At 45.1% G+C, this 26,818-nt stretch overlaps 1 protein-coding gene across 1 annotated transcript in view; it reads right to left on the reverse strand.

The window, feature by feature from the left end:
- Window positions 1-4,430: 4,430 nt before the first annotated feature.
- LOC311237708 (chondroitin sulfate synthase 3-like) overlaps window positions 4,431-26,818 on the reverse strand; it is a gene marked incomplete at its 5' end in the record, with an annotated part of 319,391 nt that continues 297,003 nt past the window's right edge. The window contains 3 exons of the mRNA XM_084325675.1: window positions 4,431-6,656; window positions 13,527-13,868; window positions 14,625-14,852. Of these exons, the coding sequence (XP_084181801.1) occupies window positions 5,628-6,656; window positions 13,527-13,868; window positions 14,625-14,852 (1,599 nt within the window). The 3' untranslated portion in view covers window positions 4,431-5,627. The remainder of the gene's footprint in view (window positions 6,657-13,526; window positions 13,869-14,624; window positions 14,853-26,818) is intronic.

Consider the following 26,818-nt stretch of genomic DNA (forward strand, 5'->3'; position numbering starts at 1 on the left):
TGCTGCTCTGATGAAAGGTTATGTTAAAGTGGTATGCAGTCCAGGTATGCTGCTCTGATGAAAGGTTATGTTAAAGTGGTATGTGGTCCAGTTATGCTGCTCTGATTAAAGGTGATGTTAAAGTGGTATGTGGTCCAGTTATGCTGCTGATTAAAGGTTATGTTAAAGTGGTATGCGGTCCAGGTATGCTGCTCTGATGAAAGGTTACGTTAAAGTGGTATGTGGTCCAGTTATGCTGCTCTGATTAAAGGTGATGTTAAAGTGGTATGTGGTCCAGTTATGCTGCTCTGATTACATCCTCTTGAAGTTGACAGGCTTCAAATGTGAAAGTACATAATCTTCATACATCTTTGCCATGTTTTCTATGCAACATCATTTTCTTCAAAGTAACTAGTAACTGGTGGATTCAGATGCATAGTGGAGTAAAAGTACAAGGTTGCGTGAAGTGAAAATACTCACGTAAAGTACAAGTACCTCTATGTTGTGCTTAAGTACAGTACTTGAGTACAAATACTTAGTTACTTTCCACCACTCAAGTACACACTACCACAATGATTAAGTCATTTTAATCATCCATTATAACAAGTGTTGAGAAATGTAGGATGAAGAGGAGAAAGAGAAAAAAAGATACATTTGTAAGATGTAAAGAGCACAGTGTCATCACTTATTTGTGAACAATATTTGTTTCTTTTACATATCTGTAGATACTATATCTGTACATATCTCTTACCTACTCTTACTAGTTACGTTGCTGGCCAGTATGACTTACTACCATACTGCCTTTATACCGTTTATACTTTTGCTCACCAAAACAGTACACTTTTCAAATGTTTACTAAAGTAACATCTGTTTTTCTTAAGTGTTTTAAGATGACATTTACATGAAAGCACATAAGAAGTGTCAAACATACATTGCAAATAACTCTCAGAAAAGTGTTTACTGTATGGGTAGAAATATACTTTTTTTAACACACTAAATAAACAAAAAAATATACTTTCAGTATGAAAAATAGAAACCAGTAAAACCGGAACTCTTCTCGCGTGTCTTTTCTGTGCGTAGTTTGGAGACCAGACAGACTCATCTGGGATTCCTTCTGGATCTGGTCAGGTGTGACCTCCCTGACGCTGATCAGTCATGTACTGTGCAAACCTTCAAAATCCCTGATTCCAAGACAGAAGGTTGTGTTGTGTGAACAGCGCAGCGACCTGAGGACTGAACGTCTGGTAGTATGCTCACTTAACACGGACAAACTGAAACTGCTGTCAGCTGTATGTTGAACCTGGAACGGAGGTCGTCAGAAAACCTGTTTCCTTGGATTGTGCTGCTAGTTTGTCTATTTATTTAACAGTTTCATTATTTTACTGATTTATTTATCCATTAAACCTTTTACTGCCAGACTTTATATGAAGCTACTGTGAATGGGTCACTTTATCTTCCAGGTGTTGCTCACTCAGAAATAACTTTTTTTTCAGAATTCAATACATTAAACCTTTTCCTGCCAGAGTTTATATGGAGCTACTGTAAATAAATAGTTCAGTTTTTATTTTCCGGGAACACATCCAATGACAAATTAGAGATTTCTGACACACTTGCATATATACAAAAAAATAAAGGGAAGTGAACCGGACACATAATGTGTGCGAGACGGCTGCCTCTCTGGAATCACATCTCGTTTTTGTCTGATCTTTCACACACTAATGAGCTCCAGTCCGCAGCTTTTTTTATTTTTTTTTATTTATCTCTTTCTCAGATTTTTTTCTGTTTTTCTCCCCGTCCCAATTTAGTCATTGTGCCAATTCCCCCCCCCCCTCCCCTACCTGGTTGTTGTGCGCATGTTCTCCTACTGGTCGGTACAAGGGAACCCTGAAGTCATCCGCACGCTTCCTCCGACACGCGCGGCGACAGCCAGTGGCTCTCTTCTCACCTGGCAGCGAGGGCTCTCATTGGTGAAGTGTAACGCGTGGGAGGTCACGCTGCCTTCCTCAAGTCCTGCCTCCGCTGAGCAGGCGCCCCCAGACCTGACCTGTCTGCAACGCCACAACGCCAGTTTCCCACCCACGGCTTCCCTCCCCCTAACTCAGCCAAACGAGTTAGTATAGCGATCAGCCCAAGCCTCAGGCAATGCTGACTTCGGGAGTCGAGACCGCAGCCTCTTGCATTGGTGACGAGCACAATCTCCCCTACGCCACCTGACCACCCCAGTGACAGTGTTTTCTGAACAGGGATACGTTACCAAATACCTTACCATGGTTACCATCAAACTGCCACCGCTCTCCTGCCAGAGGAAGATGACTGGATTGTTGCTTGATGAGGTCATGGCTGATGATGTCATGGCTGATGATGTATTAGATCATCTATTTTGCTGGCTTTTTTAATAACATCCACATTCAGTTTTAAAGCCCCAATCAGTGACTTATTGTAACATAATATGGTCATCATCATATGCCGTATTTTCTGCATATATTTATTCTTATACCGTATTTTTACCGTATATATCTATTCACCTGTCTGTACATACCTGCACATAATCATTTTACATATCTGTAATCTATAATCTGTACATATCCCTTATCTACTCGTTATACCATATTGTCTTTATACCTGTATCACTGTACATATTAATACTACAACTCTGTACATACTTCTGATTAGCACTATTACTCAGTGGTACTAATTGATATATTTCATACCCAGTTTAATCACCTGTACATTGTATATTGCTGTTGCACTTTACTGTTATACATTTGCACTTTGGTTGGATGCCAAACTTCTTGTTGTACTGTACTTGTGCTGTATAATGACAATACATTTGAATTTAATATCAATGTTATATTCATATACATTCTTGACCAGTCTGATGTAGATGTAAAATAATAATTTTGTAACTACAGCCAGAAAATCCAACAAATACAAGTAAAAATAATCCCTATTTCTTATCTACTTCCCTACTTCTTATTTTTGTATTTGTGTACATTTGGATCACTAATTGGGCCTTTAAAGGCTGAGTTTTGAATATCTCCTCCCATGATGTCATCAGAGGACACACCGAACCCTCGCGATGTGTCGATTACAGCTCAATGAAACGACGTAGACGAGGTGACAAATGTAGATAAGGATCGTAACGGGGATCGCTATCTTCCATCATTTCAACAAGCTGTAATTAACACAACGCAAGGATTCAGCCCCCCCCCCCCCCGATGACATCACGGGAGGAGATGTTCAACCTCATTGACTCCCGATTAGCGGTCAAACTAAATTAAACGTGTGCAAAGCAGTTTAGAACCTTGGGAGATGTGTGTGAGACCTTTAACACATGGCGCACATGTTGGTATTCATAGAAAGAATGCTTAAACAATAATGTTAGTGCTAGAAGGGAACTCATTTTGTGCAAAAATGGAAAGCTTTTCAATTTCCATGCATTTTTACAATAGCCGATAATCCATTTTCCCAATGATAAATTCCTATACGGGGTGGACCTCGCGGGCGGTCCAAAGCGACGTCAGACTACACCTCCCTATAGACCACTGCACTTCCACGTTACATGGAGCTCATGGGAGAGAGTGGGGGGGGGGGGGGGGATCAAATTAATGAATGTTGATGAGAGCCTTGACGTAAGTGGTTGTAGCTACTGCTGTGGGGGTGCTGGAGACATGATCCAATATACCTTTTTAATATACGCCTGAGTTTCCCGAACACGGAGAGACCAGCCCAAAGTCGATCGGCACCTTCAGCTACAGTGACTGAGCTACAGTCGCTTTTTACCGCACCTACTCCCCGAACTCTGCATGCGCAGATTGACCAGGGAGTCTCACTGGATTTACATCAAGGCTCTAATCAACATTCATTCATGCGGTGGTCCATAGGGGGGTATACGTTATTCACTCAAGCACAATGCATTGCATGCTAAATATAGTCATTCCAACCGTATTCAGTAGGGATGGCCGATATTATCTGCCGATATTGGCATTAAAATGTGATATCGGAAATTATCGGTATTTACCCAGGCAAGCAAGTAAGAACAAATTCTGATTTGATCTATTGTCAAAAGTATGCATAATGTTGTGTTAATTCCACAACAAGAGATATGTAATGTCAATTACCTGAAATGATTCCGTTTTTTGGGGGGGAAACCCTGCATATATCGGTATCGGTTGATATCGGTATCGGAAATTAAGAGTTGGACAATATCAGTATATCGGTATCGGTAAAAAAGCCAATATCGAACATCCCTAGTATTCAGTGATAAGAAGAGGCTCATAAAACGCACACACCAAACATCTGCAAGGCGGCTGCATTTCAACATTTGTTTTTATTATAAATAACCCATTTGAATATATCTTAGTTGTTCTTGCCAGCAAACCGAACCACTTTGAAGCCACAAAGCTGAAAGTAATGGAGAGAGAAAGAGATGTGATTTTTTTTGCTCATGGAAGCGCGCGGCCACGCGTCAGACATGACGATGGCGTGTGTGGGCCTCTCTACCATGGCAGTTAAAGAACACAGCAAAAAAAACGTGTTTTTGGATGGTATCCAGTACCATTAGATCCATGGAAATATTTCTTCTTCTTTTCTTTTCTTTTTTTCTTGGACTAGAAAAACAAAAGATACAATCGTCGAAAAATTGTTCACACGCTCTCTCTTCTCTTCTTTAAAAAATACTGCAGCTGAAGTACTTTCAGGTTCTTCGTTGTATAAATTAGAAAACTCTGGTTTACTAGTTTCTGTCTCCCCCCCTGTCTGGCTTTTAAAGCACGTTTGTGGTACTTTCAGTACATCATGTGATGCTATTATTAATCCACATTATTACTGCTTTGTTCTCCGGTTGCCGTGGTTGTTCGTAGGTACGCGTCCGTTTCACAGTAAGCGCTGTGGCACTCGGTGTAGCGGCCTCAAACGCCGCGTGGCACACATTCATTTAGAGACGGCCCTGGTGATAACAAAGAGATGTGGTCCTGAGGCAAACATGTGAGACTGGTGATAAAAAACAACAATGGAAGTAAGAAGAACGAACAAAACGAATGGGCAAAAAAAAAACGCATCACAGTTTTCAGGGGCGGGAAAAGGCTGTGACGTCGTGAAGAGGCCGGCGAAAACCACATCACGTGACGTCGAGACGCGAAAAGGCCGCGACTAAATCACACTGTCCTTTGGAAGACGCTGTAAAGAGTATCCAACGCCCCAAAAAATTCAAAAAAAAAAAAAAATAAGACGGATAAAAAAAAAAGACAAATTGCACCAAAGATAATTGAACGTACCCTTAAGACTCTCTTTAGTTCTCTCTCGCTCATGCTTGGTACAGATCCAGCTCTTAAAAATCGATCCTCTACTACTGCGAGGGCACAGTATCGTTAGCGCCTCGTTAACAGCACTGACAGGTTAATGACGCACGATTACCGCAGTAGCAGAGCTCAGCGTCCTAAGAGCTGCGTCTGTATCTCTCTCTCTCTCTCTCTCTCTCTCTCTCTCTCTCTCTCTCTCTCTCTCTCTTTCTCTCTAGCACACTCACATTCATTCACACCACAAATACACGCGTCGTAGTCCATTGCTCGTCTGCACTTTGCGCAGCACTGAGGTAACCTCGCACACGGAGGAGGAGGAGTCCGGAGGAGGAAGGAGCCGGAACGGGATCAGGATGAAGTTCTGTTGTATCCCACCCCCAAGTGTTTCTCCAGCCACAGCTCCGCCAGCTGCATGGCCGACGCGTACGTGCTCGCCTTGGAGCCCAGGCACATCTTGTGCTGCTTGGGCTCCAGGCTGGCGTCGCAGTGCACCGGGTGGTAGATGTGGACGATGCCCGGTTCCTGGCTGCGGAACACCTTCAGGCCGGAGTTGATGACCTTGGCGAACAGGTCCACGTCCTCCAGCCCCCAGCCCTGGATGGACGTGTCGAAGCCGCCGACCCTCTGCAGGTCGCCCTTGAACACGCAGGTGATCCCGAAGCCGTAGTCCCGCCAGAAGCCGCTCTTCTTGGTGAACACGAAGTCGCTGTCGTCCGGCGGCGCGGCCTCCCCGGCGTAGACCAGCTTGGGGTCGTACTGGCTGAACACCACGGGGAAGTACACCTGTCTGCCCTGGACGGCGTTGTCGCGGCAGCGCTGCAGGGCCGCCCCGTTGAAGACGAGGTCCACGTCGCAGAAGAACAGCAGCGTGTCGTTGGCGAGCGTCGAGGAGCCCAGCTCCAGGGCGAGCCCTCGGGAGAAGTCGCCCGTCATGGGGATGACGGACATGTCGGCCTTGGGGTACTTCCGGTGGTAGTGCTTGATCAGGTCCAGGTGCTTCTCCTTGTCCTGGTTGCTGTCGCCGTCCACCAGGACCACGGCCAGCTTCACGTTCTGCTCGGGGACCAGACACGTCTTCTCGAAGTTCTCCATGAAGTGGACAAAGATGTCATAGCGGCCCGTCAGCGGCACCAGGATGTGGACCTTCCCCGGGCCGCGCTGCCCCCGCGCCGCCGCCGCCGACTCCTCCCCGGCCGACTCGGAGAACTGGTGGAAGGGCGAGAAGATCTTCAGGGAGCTGGAGAGGAAGGAGAAGGACTGCGACTCGGTGTCGATGGCCTCCACGAGCGCGGCCACGTCCAGCTCCTCGGCCTCGCTGAAGAAGGGCCGGCTGAAGGACTGCTGCAGGTAGGCGTGCCGTCGCACGGGCACCGTCACCTGGAAGGAATGAATGAATTAATGAAAACGTTTATTATTTTTTAACATGTATTCTCCACATTCCTCCAAACAAATCACAGTATCAAGCTCCGTCAAACAGAACAATCATAATTAGGGATGTCCGATATTATCGGCCTACCGATATTATCGGCCGATATTGACATTAAAATGTAATATCGGAAATTATCGGTATCGGTTTAAAAAATATATATATATATATTTATTTTTTTTACATTTATTTAACCTTTATTTACCCAGGCAAGCAAGTAAGAACAAATTCTTATTTTATTTATTGTCAAAAGTATGCATAATGTTGTGTTAATTCCACGACAAGAGATATGTAATGTTAATTACCTGAAATTATTCCGTTTTTTGGGGGGAAACCCTGTATATATCGGTATCGGTTGATATCGGTATTGGAAATTAAGAGTTGTTGGACAATACGGTATATATCGGATATCGGTAAAAAAGCCAATATCGAACATCCCTAATCATAATGAAAAAGAAATTATAAACAAAAAGTCAAGAGCAATGTAGTTAGTTAGTTGACGTGTTCAAAAAAGGAGTAGAGGGAAGCTAAGCTTATTGATCCTTACATTTACATTTTTTCTTCCATTCAATTTGACTTGATATAACATAATTTAATATAATACATTATATAATATACTTTTACTTATCACAAAAAGAAAAGACTTGAGTCGCTTGACAGCAGTAAATACAATACAACACTACATAACACAATATAACATAACTTTGTTCATCCTCATTACCCATTTCTATATTTCTCTAATGTGTATTTTTTAAATTGTGCAATATGTTTACAATTTTTTTTTCTTTTTTTAAACACACATATAAACAAACATGACAACACACGATAAGATACACAAGCATTAATATACAGTGTATATCCAACGAAATTACCATTTATACCAATGTCTTATACAAGATATACCCCTAATACCTGTTATCTAAAAACCTACACACATATGCTCCAGCTCGAACCCCCCCCTCCCGGACCCCTCTTTGGATAGTACCTCCATTATCCCTCGCTCCTAACCAGACACTACCATTATAAGCTAGCTTTTATTCTCTCCACCACTTCTAACCACATTGACATTTTGGATTCATTGAGACCCAGAATTCTTGCTGTAGATATTTCTTGATAAATCACATCGAGATATGTAAGAAACCAAACTTTCCGGCACATTTTTTCCGGTTGAAACCAGCGTGATGCGATCAGCTTTTTAGCTACTGTGATACCCGATAAAACCAATCTCTTTAGCTGTGGATTTACTGCAAACTCAAAAACATCATTCAATAGTAATACAGAGGGGTGTACAGGGTTTACAAATTGTTTATGTATTCAGGTAAGTCATTCCACAACTTCACTCCACGGACGGATATGCACATGCTTTTCAGCGTAGTGTTATGGTTTGTAACCGACCCCAATCGCACAACACAAGACAGGTATGAGAGTAAGCCAAAACAGGGCATTTATTTATTACATAACAAAAAGCGGCACAGTCCCTTTAAGGGAGAACACAAAAACACTAGAGTCAAAGAAATCTGGAAAATGCGGCACTGTGCCTTTAAGAGGCGAACAGGCTAAGGGACTAAGGCTAAGGGCCAGGGCTAAGGACCAGGGCTAAGTGTCAGGGCCAGGACCAGGGGCACTGGAGAGGGGGACAGGGACAGAGGCCCGGAGAGGCGGGCTGGAGACAGGGACAGAGAACAGGGTAAGGCCTTGGACAGGGCGAGGGCCAGAGCTGCTTACAGGGATGAGGACAGGGTTCCGACGGCGGAGGCCTGGCACGGGGACAGGGGCCCCAACGGCGGAGGCCTGGCACGGGGACAGGGGCCCGACGGCGGAGGCCTGGCACGGGGATCCTCCTCCTCCTCTTCGGATGCTGCAGACGGGCAGCGCAGAACAAAGGGGGTCCCAGGGGACCGGGATGGGAACACGCCGTCCTCCCGTGGAATACTAGGGAGCGACGACGAGCCTGGGTCCAAGGGGAACGGGATGGGCACACGCCGTCCTCCCGTGGAATACTAGGGAGCGACGACGAGCCTCACCCCCAGGAACGAGGATCACGAAGAGACGCCTTCCTCCCGTGGAATCGGGAGCGATGACGAGCCGGCTTGCCGTCTGGAGTGGGAACACTGGAAAACCTCCCGTAGAGAATTAGAGAGCGAAGACGGTGTCCCACTCCAGGCAAATGGCGACAGGTGGTGATGGCTGGCACGTCGTCTCACGCCGGAGACGCGGCAGGTGATGGTAACGTACAGGATGGTAACGTACAGAACTCCATGAACACAGAGTGTACACAGATACAGAACGAACACAGAGTCCAGAACACAGAACGACCCGACAAGGACTGGAGGGGAGTCTGCAACCTATGTACTCTCCCGAGGTGATTGCAAACTCCCAACAGGTGCGTGAAGGTAGAGGATCAAGGATGTCCAAGGGTGGGGGCTGGTGAAGAGTAGAGGAGAGTAAATCATCGCAAGGGTGGGGGCTGGTGAAGAGTAGAGGAGAGTAGACAGGGAAAACACAGGAAAAAGGTCCAGGGACAGGCAAATCCTCACAGTACCTCCCCCTCCACGGGAGCCACCGGGCAACCCAAAAAACAGACAGCGGGGCAGGGGACATGACAAAGCAACAAACAAAAAAAAAACTGGGCCATGCTAGCAGGGGAAGCTACACCTAAAGTGGGGCTAGCAGAGGGACCGGGTAGCTGCCAGAGCATTGCTAGCTACAGGGCCTATGCTAGCTGTACTGCTACATTAGCATAGAGGCTGCGCTAGCTGCCGGAGCTAGGCTAGCAGACAGGGCTGGACTAGCAAAGGAGAACAAGCTAGCTGGAAGGACAGTCCTAGCTGTGGGGAAACAGGGTAGCTAACAGGGGAGCTAACGAGGCTAACAGGGGAGTCAACAGGGGAACTAACAGGGGAACTAACAGGGGAACTAGAGGGAGCTAGAGGGAACTAGAGGGAGCTAGAGTGGGTTAGAGGGAACTAGAGGGAACTAACAGGGGCTAACTCACATACATTGTCTGTGCTGGCTGGGGTCGTCGACGGGTCGGGTCGTACTGTTATGGTTTGTAACCGACCCCAATCGCACAACACAAGACAGGTATGAGAGTAAGCCAAAACAGGGCATTTATTTATTACATAACAAAAAGCGGCACAGTCCCTTTAAGGGAGAACACAAAAACACTAGTCAAAGAAATCTGGAAAATGCGGCACTGTGCCTTTAAGAGGCGAACAGGCTAAGGGACTAAGGCTAAGGGCCAGGGCTAAGGACCAGGGCTAAGTGTCAGGGCCAGGACCAGGGGCACTGGAGAGGGGGACAGGGACAGAGGCCCGGAGAGGCGGGCTGGAGACAGGGACAGAGAACAGGGTAAGGCCTTGGACAGGGCGAGGGCCCAGAGCTGCTTACAGGGATGATGACAGGGTTCCGACGGCGGAGGCCTGGCATGGGGACAGGGGCCCGACGGCGGAGGCCTGGCACGGGAACAGGGGCCCGACGGCGGAGGCCTGGCACGGGGACAGGGGCCCGACGGCGGAGGCCTGGCACGGGGATCCTCCTCCTCCTCTTCGGATGCTGCAGACGGGCAGCGCAGAACAAAGGGGGTCCCAGGGGACCGGGATGGGAACACGGCGTCCTCCCGTGGAATACTAGGGAGCGACGACGAGCCTGGGTCCAAGGGGAACGGGATGGGCACACGCCGTCCTCCCGTGGAATACTAGGGAGCGACGACGAGCCTCACCCCCAGGAACGAGGATCACGAAGAGACGCCTTCCTCCCGTGGAATCGGGAGCGATGACGAGCCGGCTTGCCGTCTGGAGTGGGAACACTGGAAAACCTCCCGTAGAGAATTAGAGAGCGAAGACGGTGTCCCACTCCAGGCAAACGGCGACAGGTGGTGATGGCTGGCACGTCGTCTCACGCCGGAGACGCGGCAGGTGATGGTAACGTACAGGATGGTAACGTACAGAACTCCATGAATACAGAGTGTACACAGATACAGATACAGAACGAACACAGAGTCCAGAACACAGAACGACCCGACAAGGACTGGAGGGGAGTCTGCAACCTATGTACTCTCCCGAGGTGATTGCAAACTCCCAACAGGTGCGTGAAGGTAGAGGATCAAGGATGTCCAAGGGTGGGGGCTGGTGAAGAGTAGAGGAGAGTAAATCATCGCAAGGGTGGGGGCTGGTGAAGAGTAGAGGAGAGTAGACAGGGAAAACACAGGAAAAAGGTCCAGGGACAGGCGAATCCTCACAGTACCTCCCCCTCCACGGGAGCCACCGGGCGACCCAAAAAACAGACAGCGGGGCAGGGGACATGACAAAGCAACAAACAAAAAAAAAACTGGGCCATGCTAGCAGGGGAAGCTACACCTAAAGTGGGGCTAGCAGAGGGACCGGGTAGCTGCCAGAGCATTGCTAGCTACAGGGCCTATGCTAGCTGTACTGCTACATATAGGCATAGCATAGAGGCTGCGCTAGCTGCCGGAGCTAGGCTAGCAGACAGGGCTGGACTAGCAAAGGAGAACAAGCTAGCTGGAAGGACAGTCCTAGCTGTGGGGAAACAGGGTAGCTAACAGGGGAGCTAACGAGGCTAACAGGGGAGTCAACAGGGGAACTAACAGGGGAACTAACAGGGGAACTAACAGGGGAACTAGAGGGAGCTAGAGGGAACTAGAGGGAGCTAGAGTGGGTTAGAGGGAACTAGAGGGAACTAACAGGGGCTAACTCACATACACTGTCTGTGCTGGCTGGGGTCGTCGACGGGTCGGGTCGTACTGTTATGGTTTGTAACCGACCCCAATCGCACAACACAAGACAGGTATGAGAGTAAGCCAAAACAGGGCATTTATTTATTACATAACAAAAAGCGGCACAGTCCCTTTAAGGGAGAACACAAAAACACTAGAGTCAAAGAAATCTGGAAAATGCGGCACTGTGCCTTTAAGAGGCGAACAGGCTAAGGGACTAAGGCTAAGGGCCAGGGCTAAGGACCAGGGCTAAGTATCAGGGCCAGGACCAGGGGCACTGGAGAGGGGGACAGGGACAGAGGCCCGGAGAGGCGGGCTGGAGACAGGGACAGAGAACAGGGTAAGGCCTTGGACAGGGCGAGGGCCAGAGCTGCTTACAGGGATGAGGACAGGGTTCCGACGGCGGAGGCCTGGCACGGGGACAGGGGCCCGACGACGGAGGCCTGGCACGGGGACAGGGGCCCGACGGCGGAGGCCTGGCACGGGGATCCTCCTCCTCCTCTTCGGATGCTGCAGACGGGCAGCGCAGAACAAAGGGGGTCCCAGGGGACCGAGATGGGAACACGCCGTCCTCCCGTGGATTACTAGGGAGCGACGACGAGCCTGGGTCCAAGGGGAACGGGATGGGCACACGCCGTCCTCCCGTGGAATACTAGGGAGCGACGACGAGCCTCACCGCCAGGAACGAGGATCACGAAGAGACGCCTTCCTCCCGTGGAATCGGGAGCGATGACGAGCCGGCTTGACGTCTGGAGTGGGAACACTGGAAAACCTCCCGTAGAGAATTAGAGAGCGAAGACGGTGTCCCACTCCAGGCAAACGGCGACAGGTGGTGATGGCTGGCACGTCGTCTCACGCCGGAGACGCGGCAGGTGATGGTAACGTACAGGATGGTAACGTACAGAACTCCATGAACACAGAGTGTACACAGATACAGATACAGAACGAACACAGAGTCCAGAACACAGAACGACCCGACAAGGACTGGAGGGGAGTCTGCAACCTATGTACTCTCCCGAGGTGATTGCAAACTCCCAACAGGTGCGTGAAGGTAGAGGATCAAGGATGTCCAAGGGTGGGGGCTGGTGAAGAGTAGAGGAGAGTAAATCATCGCAAGGGTGGGGGCTGGTGAAGAGTAGAGGAGAGTAGACAGGGAAAACACAGGAAAAAGGTCCAGGGACAGGCGAATACTCACACGTAGTGTGTTTTAGGAAGACGTTGGGAACTAGGCTAATGGAGGAACCTACTTCCAGTGACTGACGCTAAGCTAGGCTAACGGTGCGTGTCTTCCTACTCCTACTGCATGCACAGAGAAGAAAAAGGGTATGTATCTTCTTCTCTAACTCCAGGGTAGATGGCAAATAAGCTAATTTCCCAAAATGTTGGAGTTTTCCTTTAAGTTATATTCTCTCTCCTTCCCTGTCTCTTGAACCATCTTTGAATGTTGCCTGGGATTAGTTTATATCTGGCTTTGTATACAACGAGGGCCGTTTTGAAATCAACTAGGTCCATAAATGTTTGTAGCTTTATAAATAAGTTATTGGTGTGTTCATAATATCCTACATTGTTGACTATTCTTTATTTTTTTTAACCTTCTCTTTCTCCAATTTTTCTCTGTTTTTCTCCCCGTCCCAATTTAGTCGTTGTGCCAATTCCCCCCCCTCCCCTACCTGGCTGCTGTATGCATGTTCTCCTACGAGTCGGTACAAGGGCGTCCCGAAGCCGATCGCACGCTTCCTCCGATAAGTGCGGCGACTGCCAGTGACGTCTTTTCACTTGGCAGCGAGGACTCTCATTGGTGAAGTGTAACGCGTGGGAGGGCACGCTATCTCCACCCAGTCCTGCCCCCGCTGAGCAAGCGCCGAGACCTGACCTGTAGGCGTCGCTGTCCACAACGCCAGATTCCCACCCACCAGCTTCCCACCCCCTAACACTGCCAATTGTATTAGTATGAACGACCAGCCAAGCTGGTAGCAACGGCGAGAGCTGGGCTCAAACCCAGCATCAACTGCGTTGGTGACGAGCGCAATCTCCGCTACGCCACCTGACCGCCCACACTGTTGACTATTCTTATCGCACACGTCACCTTGCGCCCCTTGTGCTTCTTGTACAGCAGCAGCAGGTCCAGGATGTACTCGGCGCCGTGCATGGGGTCCACCCTGCGGTAGCCGTACTGCACCTCCTTGAAGTCGATGACGCGTCCGCGGGCCTTGGAGTTCTCGTTGATCATCTCCATCACCTGGAGCACCGTGTCCTCCAGGGCGGCCCGCAGCAGGTTCCCCAGGCCCTGCCGCGGCATCTGGTTCTCGCCGGTGCTGTAGAGGTGGCGCCCGGTGAGGAAGTCCCACTCGATGACGTCGCTCCTCTCCGTGGGCTGGTAGCGCATGTAGGAGGGTGGCGCCCCCAGCTGCTGGTCCTCCCACTGCACCTGTTTAGGAAAACAAATATAGATCCTATTATTAAACTACAGAAAAGAGCTATTGGAATAATAAACAAAGCTAGTTACCTTGAATCGACAAATCCATTATTCATAAAGTCCTGCACATTAAAATTTGTAGATATGGTTTACATAAAAACCTTGGAGATCATTTTTCGTGCTAAGAGTAAAAACCTACCAGCTTGTATTCAATGTCTCTTTCAAACAAGAGAAGGAAAGTATAATTTAAGAGGGTTGTGTATTCTTAAAACATGTAGAAAGGTAAGAACTAATGTAAAAGCTAGATGTGTTTCAATTTTGGGAGTTCAATTGTGGAATAGTCTTAGTGACGGGTTGAAGTTGTGTACCTCTCAGGGGAGATTTAAAAAGGCCCTGAAGGATAAAATAATTCAGGAGTACAGTTTTGAGTAAAACATCAAACATTTATATATTTTTTATTTTTTATATCTTGCAGCATATTTTAAGTTTTTCTTTCTTATATTAAAGTATATTTAGTTTTTAAGAATTGTAAAGGATAGGCAAAAATAAGCATGTGCTTCAGCCTATTCCTTTTTTTCGGTCATTGAGTTTGGATTTTGTGTGTGAGCTTACTTTGAATATGTACATTTGTGATTTTTATTTTATTTTTTGAATGGCCACACAAGTGTGTTTTTGATTGGTCCCCTAAACAAAGACCGAAAATAAACTATTCATCATCATCATCATCATCATCATCATCATCATCATCATCATCATCATCATCACCACCTCGGTGTCGCCCAGACGGCTCATGGTGAGGCCCTCGCGGTGCAGCAGGACGGTGCGGTAGCGTAGGCGCGAGACGTCGCGGCTCAGCATGTAGCCGTGCAGCCGGTACTGGTAGGCGGGCCTCTTGTTGGGGTGCAGCGTGATGGCGTTGTGGATCTTGCTGCTGTGGAGCTCTTGGATGAAGCCTTTCTTGTTGTGCTCGTAGTTCTCGTAGAACAGCTGCTGCATCTGTGTGGAGAGGAAGAGGAGGACCCCGGGGGAGGAAGAGGAGGACACCGGGGGTTACTTATTGTTGTCATCTGCAATAAACAGCAATGCATTAGATAAAGACAGACAGACAGACAGACAGACAGACAGACAGACAGACAGACAGACAGACAGACAGACAGACAGACAGACAGACAGACAGACAGACAGACAGACAGACAGACAGACAGACAGACAGACAGACAGACAGACAGACAGACAGACAGACAGACAGACAGACAGATAGATAGATAGATAGATAGATAGATAGATAGATAGATAGATAGATAGATAGATAGATAGATAGATAGATAGATAGATAGATAGATAGATAGATAGATAGATAGATAGATAGATAGATAGATTAGGGCTGTCTTAAATACTTCGAAGCTTCGTTCGATGGGCATGGGATTCGAATATGAAAAAAAAATCGAATATATTAAAAAAAAATATATATATATATTACATATATATACACTATCCAGAATTGATTACGTCTTTGCATCCCCGAGAATATTTGATAAATACGAAGTGGAAATGACACCCAATGCGCTATCAGATCACTGCTACTTAATCCTGAAAGCAACATTTGGTACATTATCTACCCGGGCCCCAAGATGGCGTTTTAATTCGATGCTGCTTAACAACAAGGAATTCATTACACAAATTAAAGAAGCTCTCACAGTATTCCTACAAGTTAATGCTAACTCGGTGCAAGATCCCAGAATATTATGGATGTCGGTAAAGAGTATGATCAAGGATTTCTCGGATAGATTTACATCCATATTGCGCAAAAATCAAAACACAAAACTGTCTGAAAAGGAAACACTTTACTCAACGCTTTTTAATTCTTTAAAATACAACAACTCTACTAGACTAGATAACCAAGTTAACATTCTAAAGACCGAGATCAAAGCAATGTACAGACAAAAATCGGAATTGCAAATACGCAGCACTAGACAACAGCAGTACTTCCAAGGTTCTAAACCTAGTCACCTATTAGCCATGCGACTAAGAATTAATGCAAAATTTGCAGATATAACTGCCATTAGGAAACAACAAGCTCTAGTAACAGAACCCAAAATAATAAACGATACATTCAAAGAATTCTACTCCGATTTATATAACTCAGAAACGACCTTTGATCAAGACAAATTAGACACATATCTTAATCAAATTACTCTCCCTAAACTTACAGATGAAGACGCTAAACAGTTAGAAATACCGATCACATTAGATGAACTCAAGAAGGCCATATCCGGAATGAAAAACGGCAAAGCTCCGGGAATTGACGGTATCCCATCAGAAATGTACATTTCTTGCTGGGACATATTTGGACCCTTATTACTAAATATGATCTTATACTCAGTCAAAGAGGGAAGCTTCATCGAACACCAAAATACCGCACTCATTTCAGTTCTTCACAAAAAAGACAAAGACCCCACTGAATGCGGTAGTTACCGTCCTTTAAGCCTCCTCGGAACCGATGTCAAACTGTACTCTAAGATATTAGCCATCAGATTGCAAAAGCATATGACGTCTTTAGTTCATACGGACCAAACAGGCTTCATAAAAGGTCGCCTGATCAATGATAACATAAGGCGAATACTGCACGTACTAGATACAGACAAAGAGGACATCACACCTAAGGCGATACTATCCCTGGATGCTATGAAAGCATTTGACAGGTTGGAATGGTCGTTTCTATGGGCAGTATTGGAAAGGATGGGGTTAGGAAAAGGTTTCATTGATATGATTAAAGTACTATACAAGGACCCATCGGCCATGATTACAACAGGCACAATCATCTCCAAAATCTTTCCGGTATCACGCTCTGCCAGACAGGGTTGCCCTCTTAGTCCCGGACTATTCAATTTATCATTAGAGCCTTTAGCACAATATATAAGACAATCCCAATCCATAGAACCAATCGTAATCAAGGGCACACAACAAAAAATTAGTTTATATGCGGACGACGTAATATTGTTCATGCAAAACCCCAACACCACATTGCCTCATCTGCTCAAGTTGATTGAGAACTTTGGTGATCTATCGGGATTTAAGATAAATTGGCCGAAGTCGGCTTTCCTTCCACTTAACACCCCTGCAAAAAAAGATATAACCCTCCCAGGTGCGATACCGATGGTAAAACATTTCAGATGCTTGGGAGTGGAAATATTCCCCACCATAAGACAAACGGTGAAGCACAATTACACAAAAATACAGAACAAAATCAAGGACGACCTAGACAGGTGGGCAAAACTTAAAAACTCAGTACAGGCAAGGGTATCAATAGTTAAGATGGATGTATTACCAAGAATCAATTTCTTCAGCTCAATGCTTCCGTTACCTCCTCCAGAGGGCTACTGGAAAAGATTACAAACCTCCACATACAAATTTATTTGGAATAACAAACCACCTCGCATAAAAAGATCCACCGCACAGAGAAGTAAAGCAGACGGTGGCATGGCAGTCCCAGATTTTTTACAATATTTTAATGCCTTCACATTAAGACCATTGAAGAAGATATGGTTTGACCCCGAGGCTTTGGTATCTTGGAGAGAATTAGAAGAAAACATAGTAGCCCCACAGAGATTGAAAGACATAGCATACACTAAACTTTCAATCAAGCATTGTGAGCGAGAATTTGGCCCAATAATAACCCATGCAATCAGGACATGGCGGGAAACTCAAAGGAAATTTCCTAACAATCAAGTATGGCATAATCACACTCCCATATTCAATAACAATGCTCTCTTAATGGGAAAACGACCTATAAGATTCCCTGTATGGGAAGAAAGAGGCATACACTCATTAGGGGATATTTTTAATAACAAGGGCCTCTGTAGTTATGTCGAAATATGCAAAAAGTTTAACCTCACCGAGTCCACATGGCTTTTTTACATACAGTTAAAACTTTGTATGAGATCTCACGGTGTTCCATTACACATACCAATCGAACACCACAGATACCACAAATTTTTCTATGACAGAAATACATTGGGAGGTTTTGTATCAGGTTTTTATTCACAATTACTAACGTCCTCGTACGAAACCCTTCAACTAGACAATGTCTGGAGGAGGGATATACCAGACCTGGAAAATGACTTTGATTGGCAAGGAGCCTGGGCAAATGTCCGACTTACATCAAGGAACCCGGATCATCAACAAATCAATCTGAACTATATTCACAGGACATACTTGACTCCTATAAGGCTGTGCAAAATGGGGCTTATACAAAACTCCAAATGCTCCCAATGTACAAATGGGGACGAAGGAACATTTATGCACATGTATTGGGACTGCCCACCAGTTAAGGCATTCTGGGAAGATGTGTCCCAACAATTATCAATACTCGTATTTTGGAATATACCTGTACACCCCGCGGTATTGCTATTGAATGATGTTTTTGAGTTTGCAGTGAACCCACAACTAAAAAGATTGGTTTTATCGGGTATCACAGTAGCTAAAAAACTGATTGCATCACGTTGGTTTCAACCGGAAAAAATGTGCCGGAAAGTGTGGTTTCTTACATATCTTGATGTGATATATCAAGAAATATCAACAGCAAGAATTCTAGGGCTCAATGAATCCAAAATGTTAATGTGGTTAGAAGTGGTGGAGAGAATAAAAGCTAGCCTATAATGGTGATGTCTGGTTAGGAGTGAGGGATAATAGAGGTACTATCCAAGAGGGGGTCCGGGAGGGGGGGATTTGAGCTGGAGCATATGTGTGTAGGGTTTTAGAAAATAGGTATTCTGGGTATATTATATACTAACATTTATATAATTGTAACTTCGCTGGATATACACGGTATACGGTTAAAATGTTATTATTGACTATTTTTGTTTTATCCAGTTTCTGTACTTGCATATATTTTAACCACCTTTACTGAAAGTTTCATTATACATTGTGTGTTGAGTACTGACTTTTAATAAGTTTTGTTTTGCAATAATAAAAAAAATTAAAAAAAAATATATATTTTTTTTTTTGCAAAATCAACTCTGCCTCTCTTTGTTAACTACAACAAGCAATGCTGTTTGTTATTTAAGATGAGGTCGGACTCGGCACTGACAGATTTGTGTTCATTGTGCTGCTTTTATAAAGCCTCAAATGACGGCTTACAGTATTTCATGAAAGCGAAGTGTTTAGTTTGTCTAAGATTTAAAAAGGTTTAAACTTTACAGCACTGATAAAATTGAACAAAGTGCTGTACAAGTCCCACAACATAAAAAATATAAAATGTAATTAAAAAAAAATTGTTTTATCTCGAAGCTTCGAATTAAAATCGAATCTCGGCCCCGAAGCTTCGAATTCCAAAAAAAATTCGAAGGTCAGCCCTAAGATAGATAGATAGATAGATAGACTATTAATGGCATTAGGTAAATTGGGGATTATGATGTCCCTGGTGTACATAGTCTGGAGCAACAGCTGTTGTATGACATGGAGCTCAATGTTTGAGCTGCATCACTTTTGATGTAGGGTAGAGAGATATCCACTACATTGGCTACACTCCGCCTCCGCCGTCGGTGTGTGAATGTGTGAGTGACTGGGTAAAATGTGAGGAACAAATTGTAAAGCGCTTTGGATAAAAAGCTGCTATATAAATGCAGCCATTTACCATTTACCACTGAAATTACATTATTTCCATGACCTAAGACAGTTCAATCAATATTTGTGAACATAGGCTACTCTCTCATAAAGCCCGAAACCAGAGAAGTAGTGATGTCATCAAGTATAAAGAATGAGAGACTGATTTTGTTGGACCCACAGAACGTTTGTTTTCTTTATTATATCCAAATGAGCTTTATGTTCTATTGTAACGATCTCAGTTCTGAAACAGAAATAACATATTTTGTCTATGGAGCAGCTTCAGACTTTATTTTGACGACGTCACAACTTTGAGTTTCAGCTCGTCTGGTTTTTGAATTTTGGTAGAGAGTTGGAGAGTCTTAGACCAGAGGGAATAACATGTCATGTATGAATTCTGAAATGAGGCGTAGTTCCCCTTTAAAGCATTTCCGCTTGGTGCAAACAAGCCTTCATGACAGAAGAGAACGCCAGGCGCACATTACAACCAGCGGCGCCGTCGCCCTGTTCATATGGAGTGACATTTTTTGAGAAAATTCAAATGAGTTTTGTCTGCAATCAAAGTAATTGCTCTGACGGGGGAGAGAAAATAGCTCTTCTATTTTGAGGAAAACCAATTACTTTTTTAGTCCGTGTCTTTCTAATTAACACTTGGGTTGCTTTCAAAGCACAGACTTAATCATGTGTTGAAAGAACATGGTGTCTCATGTCACATACTGAGCCCAATAAAGTCATCGCTCGTTCTCATCATGTACATTTAAATATTCTGTCGTTTATGAAATAAATTTGAAAAAATTGCCAATGTTATAGTCCTTAATTTCATTTATTCAGTCATTCATTCAATAGTTCCAAGGAGATCATTATCCTCAAAGCTCTGCACGTCTCCATTGCAATTCTATATTGATCAATCAATACCCATTTCCATAGTCTGTACAATCAATAAACCAGGACACATAACCTAGTGTTGCCGTGTCCTTTAATCATAGCTGGTGTTTCCAAGGTCACCGTTCACCATTTGCCAATACTAAGCAGCACTGTGATCTATTGCTGACCCCTTGCCCTCTTAAACGACTGGACTAATTGAGCTGTTAATTAAAATGGACTGAGAATTACATAATGCCTATATCCTCTGTTTTGAGCAAATCAAATAATTTGCTGCTAGGAGGAGAAGATCTCCCACTGTGTGGTACAAATACAGTACTACATGTGGACAAATAACCATTCCACGCAGAAGCACAGTAGTAATATAAGTATAAACCAGGGATGTTCGATATTGTTTTTTTTTCTTTTTGATATCCGATATACCGATATTGTCCAACTCTTAATTTCCGATACTGATATCAACCGATACCGATATATGAGGGGTCCCCCCCCCCCCCTCCATAAACGGAATAATTTCAGGTAATTAACATTACATATCTCTTGTCATGGAATGAACACAACATTATGCATACTTTTGACAATAAATAAAATCAGAATTTGTTCTTACTTGCTAAATAAATAAATTGCTTAGGTTAAATAAATGTAGAAAAAAATTTAATTTAAATCTTTTTTTAACCGATACTGATAATTTCCGATATTACATTTTAATGCCAATATCGGCCGATAATATCGGACATCCCTAGTATAAACCATGGTGGGTGTGTTTCAATTCACTCGAGTCTAGCTAGATGGTTAAAGTATAAACCATGGTGGGTGTGTTTCAATCCACTCGAGTCTAGCTAGATGGTTAAAGTATAAACCATGGTGGGTGTGTTCCAATCCACTCGAGTCTAGCTAGATGGTTAATTAACAACCGTGTCCGAGAATAAACGTGGTGCACCAACATGAGGGCACTTCAAGAGGTGCGCCTGGAGCAGCTTGGCTCGATCCCTCGTGCCCTATCATTACCGAAGTAGAGCTTCTCCTTTGGTTAAGTGCACTTCAATTGCTAATTAATAGTTTAAGCTCAAAATGAAAGCAACGGCCCAGGGGGGGGGGGGGGGGGCGGGACGGGACATCCTGTGAAGTGAAAACATGTGTTCTCCGATTAGGCCCTGGCACTCGAAGCTCCGCCCTCTGGCACTCGAAGCTCCGCCCCTGATTCTGACGGAACTCGTCCTCATCTTGTGAAGAGCAAGTGCTCACAAGTATCTTTTCTGTGTTCCCTTCCAAGGTCTTTAGTGCCTAGTGGAACTCTACAGTGGTCTGCTTTAAGTCTGTCACTATCACACTAGAGAAGGTTAAACTTTCACTACCACACTACAGACATAGTGAAAGGGTTAACCTTCTGTAGTGTGGTCGTGAAAGGTTAACCTTCTGTAGTGTGGTCGTGAAAGGGTTAACCATCTGTAGTGTGGTAGAGAAAGGGTTAACCTTCTGTAGTGTGGTCGTGAAAGGGTTAACCTTCTGTAGTGTGGTCGTGAAAGGGTTAAGCCCACAGTAGGGTTGTAGCCAGATGAGCAGGGTAGTGTGAGAGACCGCCATAGCCCTGTTACTGAGTAATGCCATCTGAAAGTGTCATGTGCGGCTTGGGCTTCCTGCCAATCAGGGACGTGGTCAGGGGAAGGCCTGTAACCTCATTGGCCGCCCTGGTTGCGGGGGGTCGCGGCCAATCAGAGGAAAGCTGAACACAAGTTGGTTGCCTTTAATATTCACGCGCCCTGGTTATCAGTCACACTCACATGAGAGGCTAGAGAACGGCATTGATGTTTAATGAGGTATGAAAGCAGGTCATTTTGCTAATATTTGTGTCTGGTCACAGCGCTATGTGCCAGAACCTGGCCCTCGGCAATTTGTGTGACATCAAAAGGAAAGTTAATTTTTATTTTTTTTTATTGAATGAATTTTAATGTTTAAGAACATGTTTATTATAAAAGCGAACAGTTATAGTATCTATAAAGGTACGATTACTTTGTATAAAGTCATCCTGTTTAGAGACTATGTCTCACCGCTCAGCTGTCCTCGCGGGGGAGGAGTTAGATTTACATTTGAAAGAAGGCAGGCAAGCTCGTGTGGCTTTGTTTACTATCAGCTATCAGCTGATCTGTAGCTAAACTAACGTTAGAGTCGAAGAACATCAATTGATGCATCGGATCTAATGAACGACTGCCTATTGGACTTTGTTACACAGCTGTTCTCAAGTGGATTTCGTGGAGGGGCTGTGTTCATGCGTTTATGGGTAAGTGCATTTAGAATGTGTAAAACAACATTACTCTCACCGAGAGCTAACGTTAGCTAGCCTCACAGCCATGCAAGTTGGTAGCTAACGTGATAGCTATAATGTTTCAGACTAGATGTCTATCTACACTTGATAACTCTGGTGATGTTGTGACATTGTGGCAGCACTTAATTATGTTAATACTATTCAGGTGAGGGGCATTGCTGGAGGGGTTTTTGTTGACGCCCAGCTGAAACTGTCTGAAGTGTGAAAATGTGGCCTGCCTTTCAGAAGCATTATCTCCTCTTAAGGCTGCGGTTACACTAATGGCCAGTTTTTGTTTCGTTTTCAGGGTCAGTTTCGCTTTTCAGAACGCAACGTAATGGCAGGCAAGTTAGAATTTTTTTTGCCTCCTGAGCACAGTGATGTATATACATGTAGTACAATGCCAAAGCAGTAGGTGGCAGTAGGTGGCGATGTAGTTCAAACATGAAGGCAATTTTCAACCAATCAGAAAAGTTGAATGTGCCAATACACTTCCTGCTAAAAATCAACAATCCACCATCTTTAAATGCCTCGCGTGAGCCATTTAGCCAACGTAGCATTTATTTTTCGGCAAAGAAAGTGCAATAAAAGTGCAATAAACAAAACGGAAACATTCACTGTGTGTTCTGCCTCATTTGTTGATGAAACAAAACTAACATCAACACAATTGACCACCAAGAGCGGAGTTTAGTCTCACAAAAATATCGTCGCTGATTTTGTTAGCTTACGTGTTAACGTGATTGGGATATGCCAGTATAACAGTATAGCATTGTGGCTAGCAGCAAAGTTTGTTAGCTTACGTGCTAACGTGATTGGGATATGCCATTATAACAGTATAGCATTGTGGCTAGCAGCTTGGTAATGTTAATGCTAGCAGAATGAATGGATGTAAACTTTATTTAACAGATTGCAGAATGGGTACAATACAATACGGCTCAATACAAACAATTGTTAAGGGAATGCAGACTGTTGTAGCTTGGACTGGGCTCCTTATAACAATAACTTTACAACACATGGTAGCCGCAGCTACTTGGGACAGCTCTGCTGTAAACACTGGAAATAACCGCGCAGGTCTCTACTGCGCATGGGCATTGGGCAGAACGGCTCCGTATCCGGCTCGCGCAGATTACATGGCACCATTGTCTGCGAGTTTTGGTGGGTATCCAAAACGGAAACACCCTTTCAGTGTTGCCAGTAGGACAACGCGTTATCCTGCCAAAAGGGCGTTTCTTTTTAACTTGGACAGCAAACGTAATCATTCAGCAAAAAAAACGTTGCTGTATTGCCCAGTGTAACCATGGCCTAAGTATTCTAGAAAACAGACGGCTTTACAAGTTATAAATGAGCACATCATGTTAAAAAAAATCTCAGATTTCAACATATGACAGCTTACATTATGTACTTTCGCAATCTGGAAAAATCAGACAAATTTAAATGTAGAGATCTGGCACAAACCGCTGTGCGGAGACACATTTCTGAATGTAATACATGTACCACAACAAGATTGTGAGTAAAAAGATGTATTTGTCTCCATTCACCGATGACCGATTAAATTCCTTTTCTTACGTTGTTCTTGTGTAAGACTCTGAATACGCTCTGAATACGCGTTGCAAGGCTCACACAAAATGGCTTCCAACCACCCTTCATATTTTTGCCCCTGACGTTTGCTGTGCGGTCATTGAGACAACGTCAAAAAGCCATAAAACAACCTCAGCCCTGTTTCAAAGCCACGTAAAGCGCTGCAGCGGTGACTCTATGGTCCAAATGAGAGCTGGCTGTTCTGTAGAAAGAAAGGACCGAGCAGTTTTAGTGCTTTAGTTATAGATCTAACAACTATGCAGATGACCGACTCTAAATCATCAAACCCACAGTAATATTCCAAATGTGTGGTTTAGGTGCCTCGGGCACATGTCCAACAGTTCTCCTGTAGGGTTAACCCTTTCACTGCCACACGACCAAAGGGTTAACCCTTTCACTGTGACAATACAGCATGTTAACCTTCTGTAGTGTGGCAGTGAAATGGTTAAACTTGAGGTAATACAAAAAAAGAAAGGAATCTCTCTCTCTCAGCCTCCACACTGTCTCAATAAAGAACATGTTCTCCTCTGTCTCCCCTACTCTGTCTCCCTCTCAGCCTTCCTACTGTCTCAATAAAGAACCTTCTCTCCCATGTCTCCTCTACTCTGTCTCCCGCTCAGCCTTCCTACTGTCTCAATAAAGAACCTTCTCTCCTGTGTCTCTCCTACTCTGTCTCCCTCTCAGCCTTCCTACTGTCTCAATAAAGAACCTTCTCTCTGTGTCTCCTCTACTCTGTCTCCCTCTCAGCCTTCCTACTGTCTCAATAAAGAACCTTCTCTCCTGTGTCTCCTCTACTCTGTCTCCCTCTCAGCCTTCCTACTGTCTCAATAAAGAACCTTCTTTACTCTGTCTCCCGCTCAGCCTTCCTACTGTCTCAATAAAGAACCTTCTCTCCTGTGTCTCTCCTACTCTGTCTCCCTCTCAGCCTTCCTACTGTCTCAATAAAGAACATTCTCTCTGTGTCTCCTCTACTCTGTCTCCCTCTCAGCCTTCCTACTGTCTCAATAAAGAACCTTCTCTCCTGTGTCTCCCCTACTCTGTCTCCCTCTCAGCCTTCCTACTGTCTCAATAAAGAACCTTCTCTCCTGTGTCTCCTCTACTCTGTCTCCCTCTCAGCCTACCTACTGTCTCAATAAAGAACCTTCTCTCCTGTGTCTCCTCTACTCTGTCTCCCTCTCAGCCTTCCTACTGTCTCAATAAAGAATCTTCTCTCCTGTGTCTCCTCTACTCTGTCTCCCTCTCAGCCTTCCTACTGTCTCAATAAAGAACCTTCTCTCCTGTGTCTCCCCTACTCTGTCTCCCTCTCAGCCTTCCTACTGTCTCAATAAAGAACCTTCTCTCCTGTGTCTCCTCTACTCTGTCTCCCTCTCAGCCTTCCTACTGTCTCAATAAAGAACCTTCTCTCCTGTGTCTCCTCTACTCTGTCTCCCTCTCAGCCTTCCTACTGTCTCAATAAAGAACCTTCTCTCCTGTGTCTCCCCTACTCTGTCTCCCTCTCAGCCTTCCTACTGTCTCAATAAAGAACCTTCTCTCCTGTGTCTCCTCTACTCTGTCTCCCTCTCAGCCTTCCTACTGTCTCAATAAAGAACCTTCTCTCCTGTGTCTCTCCTACTCTGTCTCCCTCTCAGCCTTCCTACTGTCTCAATAAAGAACATTCTCTCTGTGTCTCCTCTACTCTGTCTCCCTCTCAGCCTTCCTACTGTCTCAATAAAGAACCTTCTCTCCTGTGTCTCCCCTACTCTGTCTCCCTCTCAGCCTTCCTACTGTCTCAATAAAGAACCTTCTCTCCTGTGTCTCCTCTACTCTGTCTCCCTCTCAGCCTTCCTACTGTCTCAATAAAGAACCTTCTCTCCTGTGTCTCCTCTACTCTGTCTCCCTCTCAGCCTTCCTACTGCTCAATAAAGAACGTTCTCTCCTGTGTCTCCCCTACTCTGTCTCCCTCTCAGCCTTCCTGCTGTCTCAATAAAGAACCTTCTCTCCTGTGTCTCCTCTACTCTGTCTCCCTCTCAGCCTACCTACTGTCTCAATAAAGAACCTTCTCTCCTGTGTCTCCTCTACTCTGTCTCCCTCTCAGCCTTCCTACTGTCTCAATAAAGAACCTTCTCTCCTGTGTCTCCTCTACTCTGTCTCCCTCTCAGCCTTCCTACTGTCTCAATAAAGAACCTTCTCTCCTGTGTCTCCTCTACTCTGTCTCCCTCTCAGCCTTCCTACTGTCTCAATAAAGAACCTTCTCTCCTGTGTCTCCTCTACTCTGTATCCCGCTCAGCCTTCCTACTGTCTCAATAAAGAACCTTCTCTCCTGTGTCTCCTCTACTCTGTCTCCCTCTCAGCCTTCCTACTGTCTCAATAAAGAGCCTTACTCCTGTGTCTCCTCTATTCTGTCTCCCTCTCAGCCTTCCTACTGTCTCAATAAAGAACCTTCTCTCCTGTGTCTCCCGCTCAGCCTTCCTACTGTCTCAATAAAGAACCTTCTCTCCTGTGTCTCCTCTACTCTGTCTCCCTCTCAGCCTTCCTATTGTCTCAATAAAGAACCTTCTCTCCTGTGTCTCCTCTACTCTGTATCCCGCTCAGCCTTCCTACTGTCTCAATAAAGAAC

This window comes from Notolepis coatsorum, assembly GCF_963971535.1.
Source record: "Notolepis coatsorum genome assembly, chromosome: 12".
Classification (NCBI taxonomy): domain Eukaryota; kingdom Metazoa; phylum Chordata; class Actinopteri; order Aulopiformes; family Paralepididae; genus Notolepis; species Notolepis coatsorum.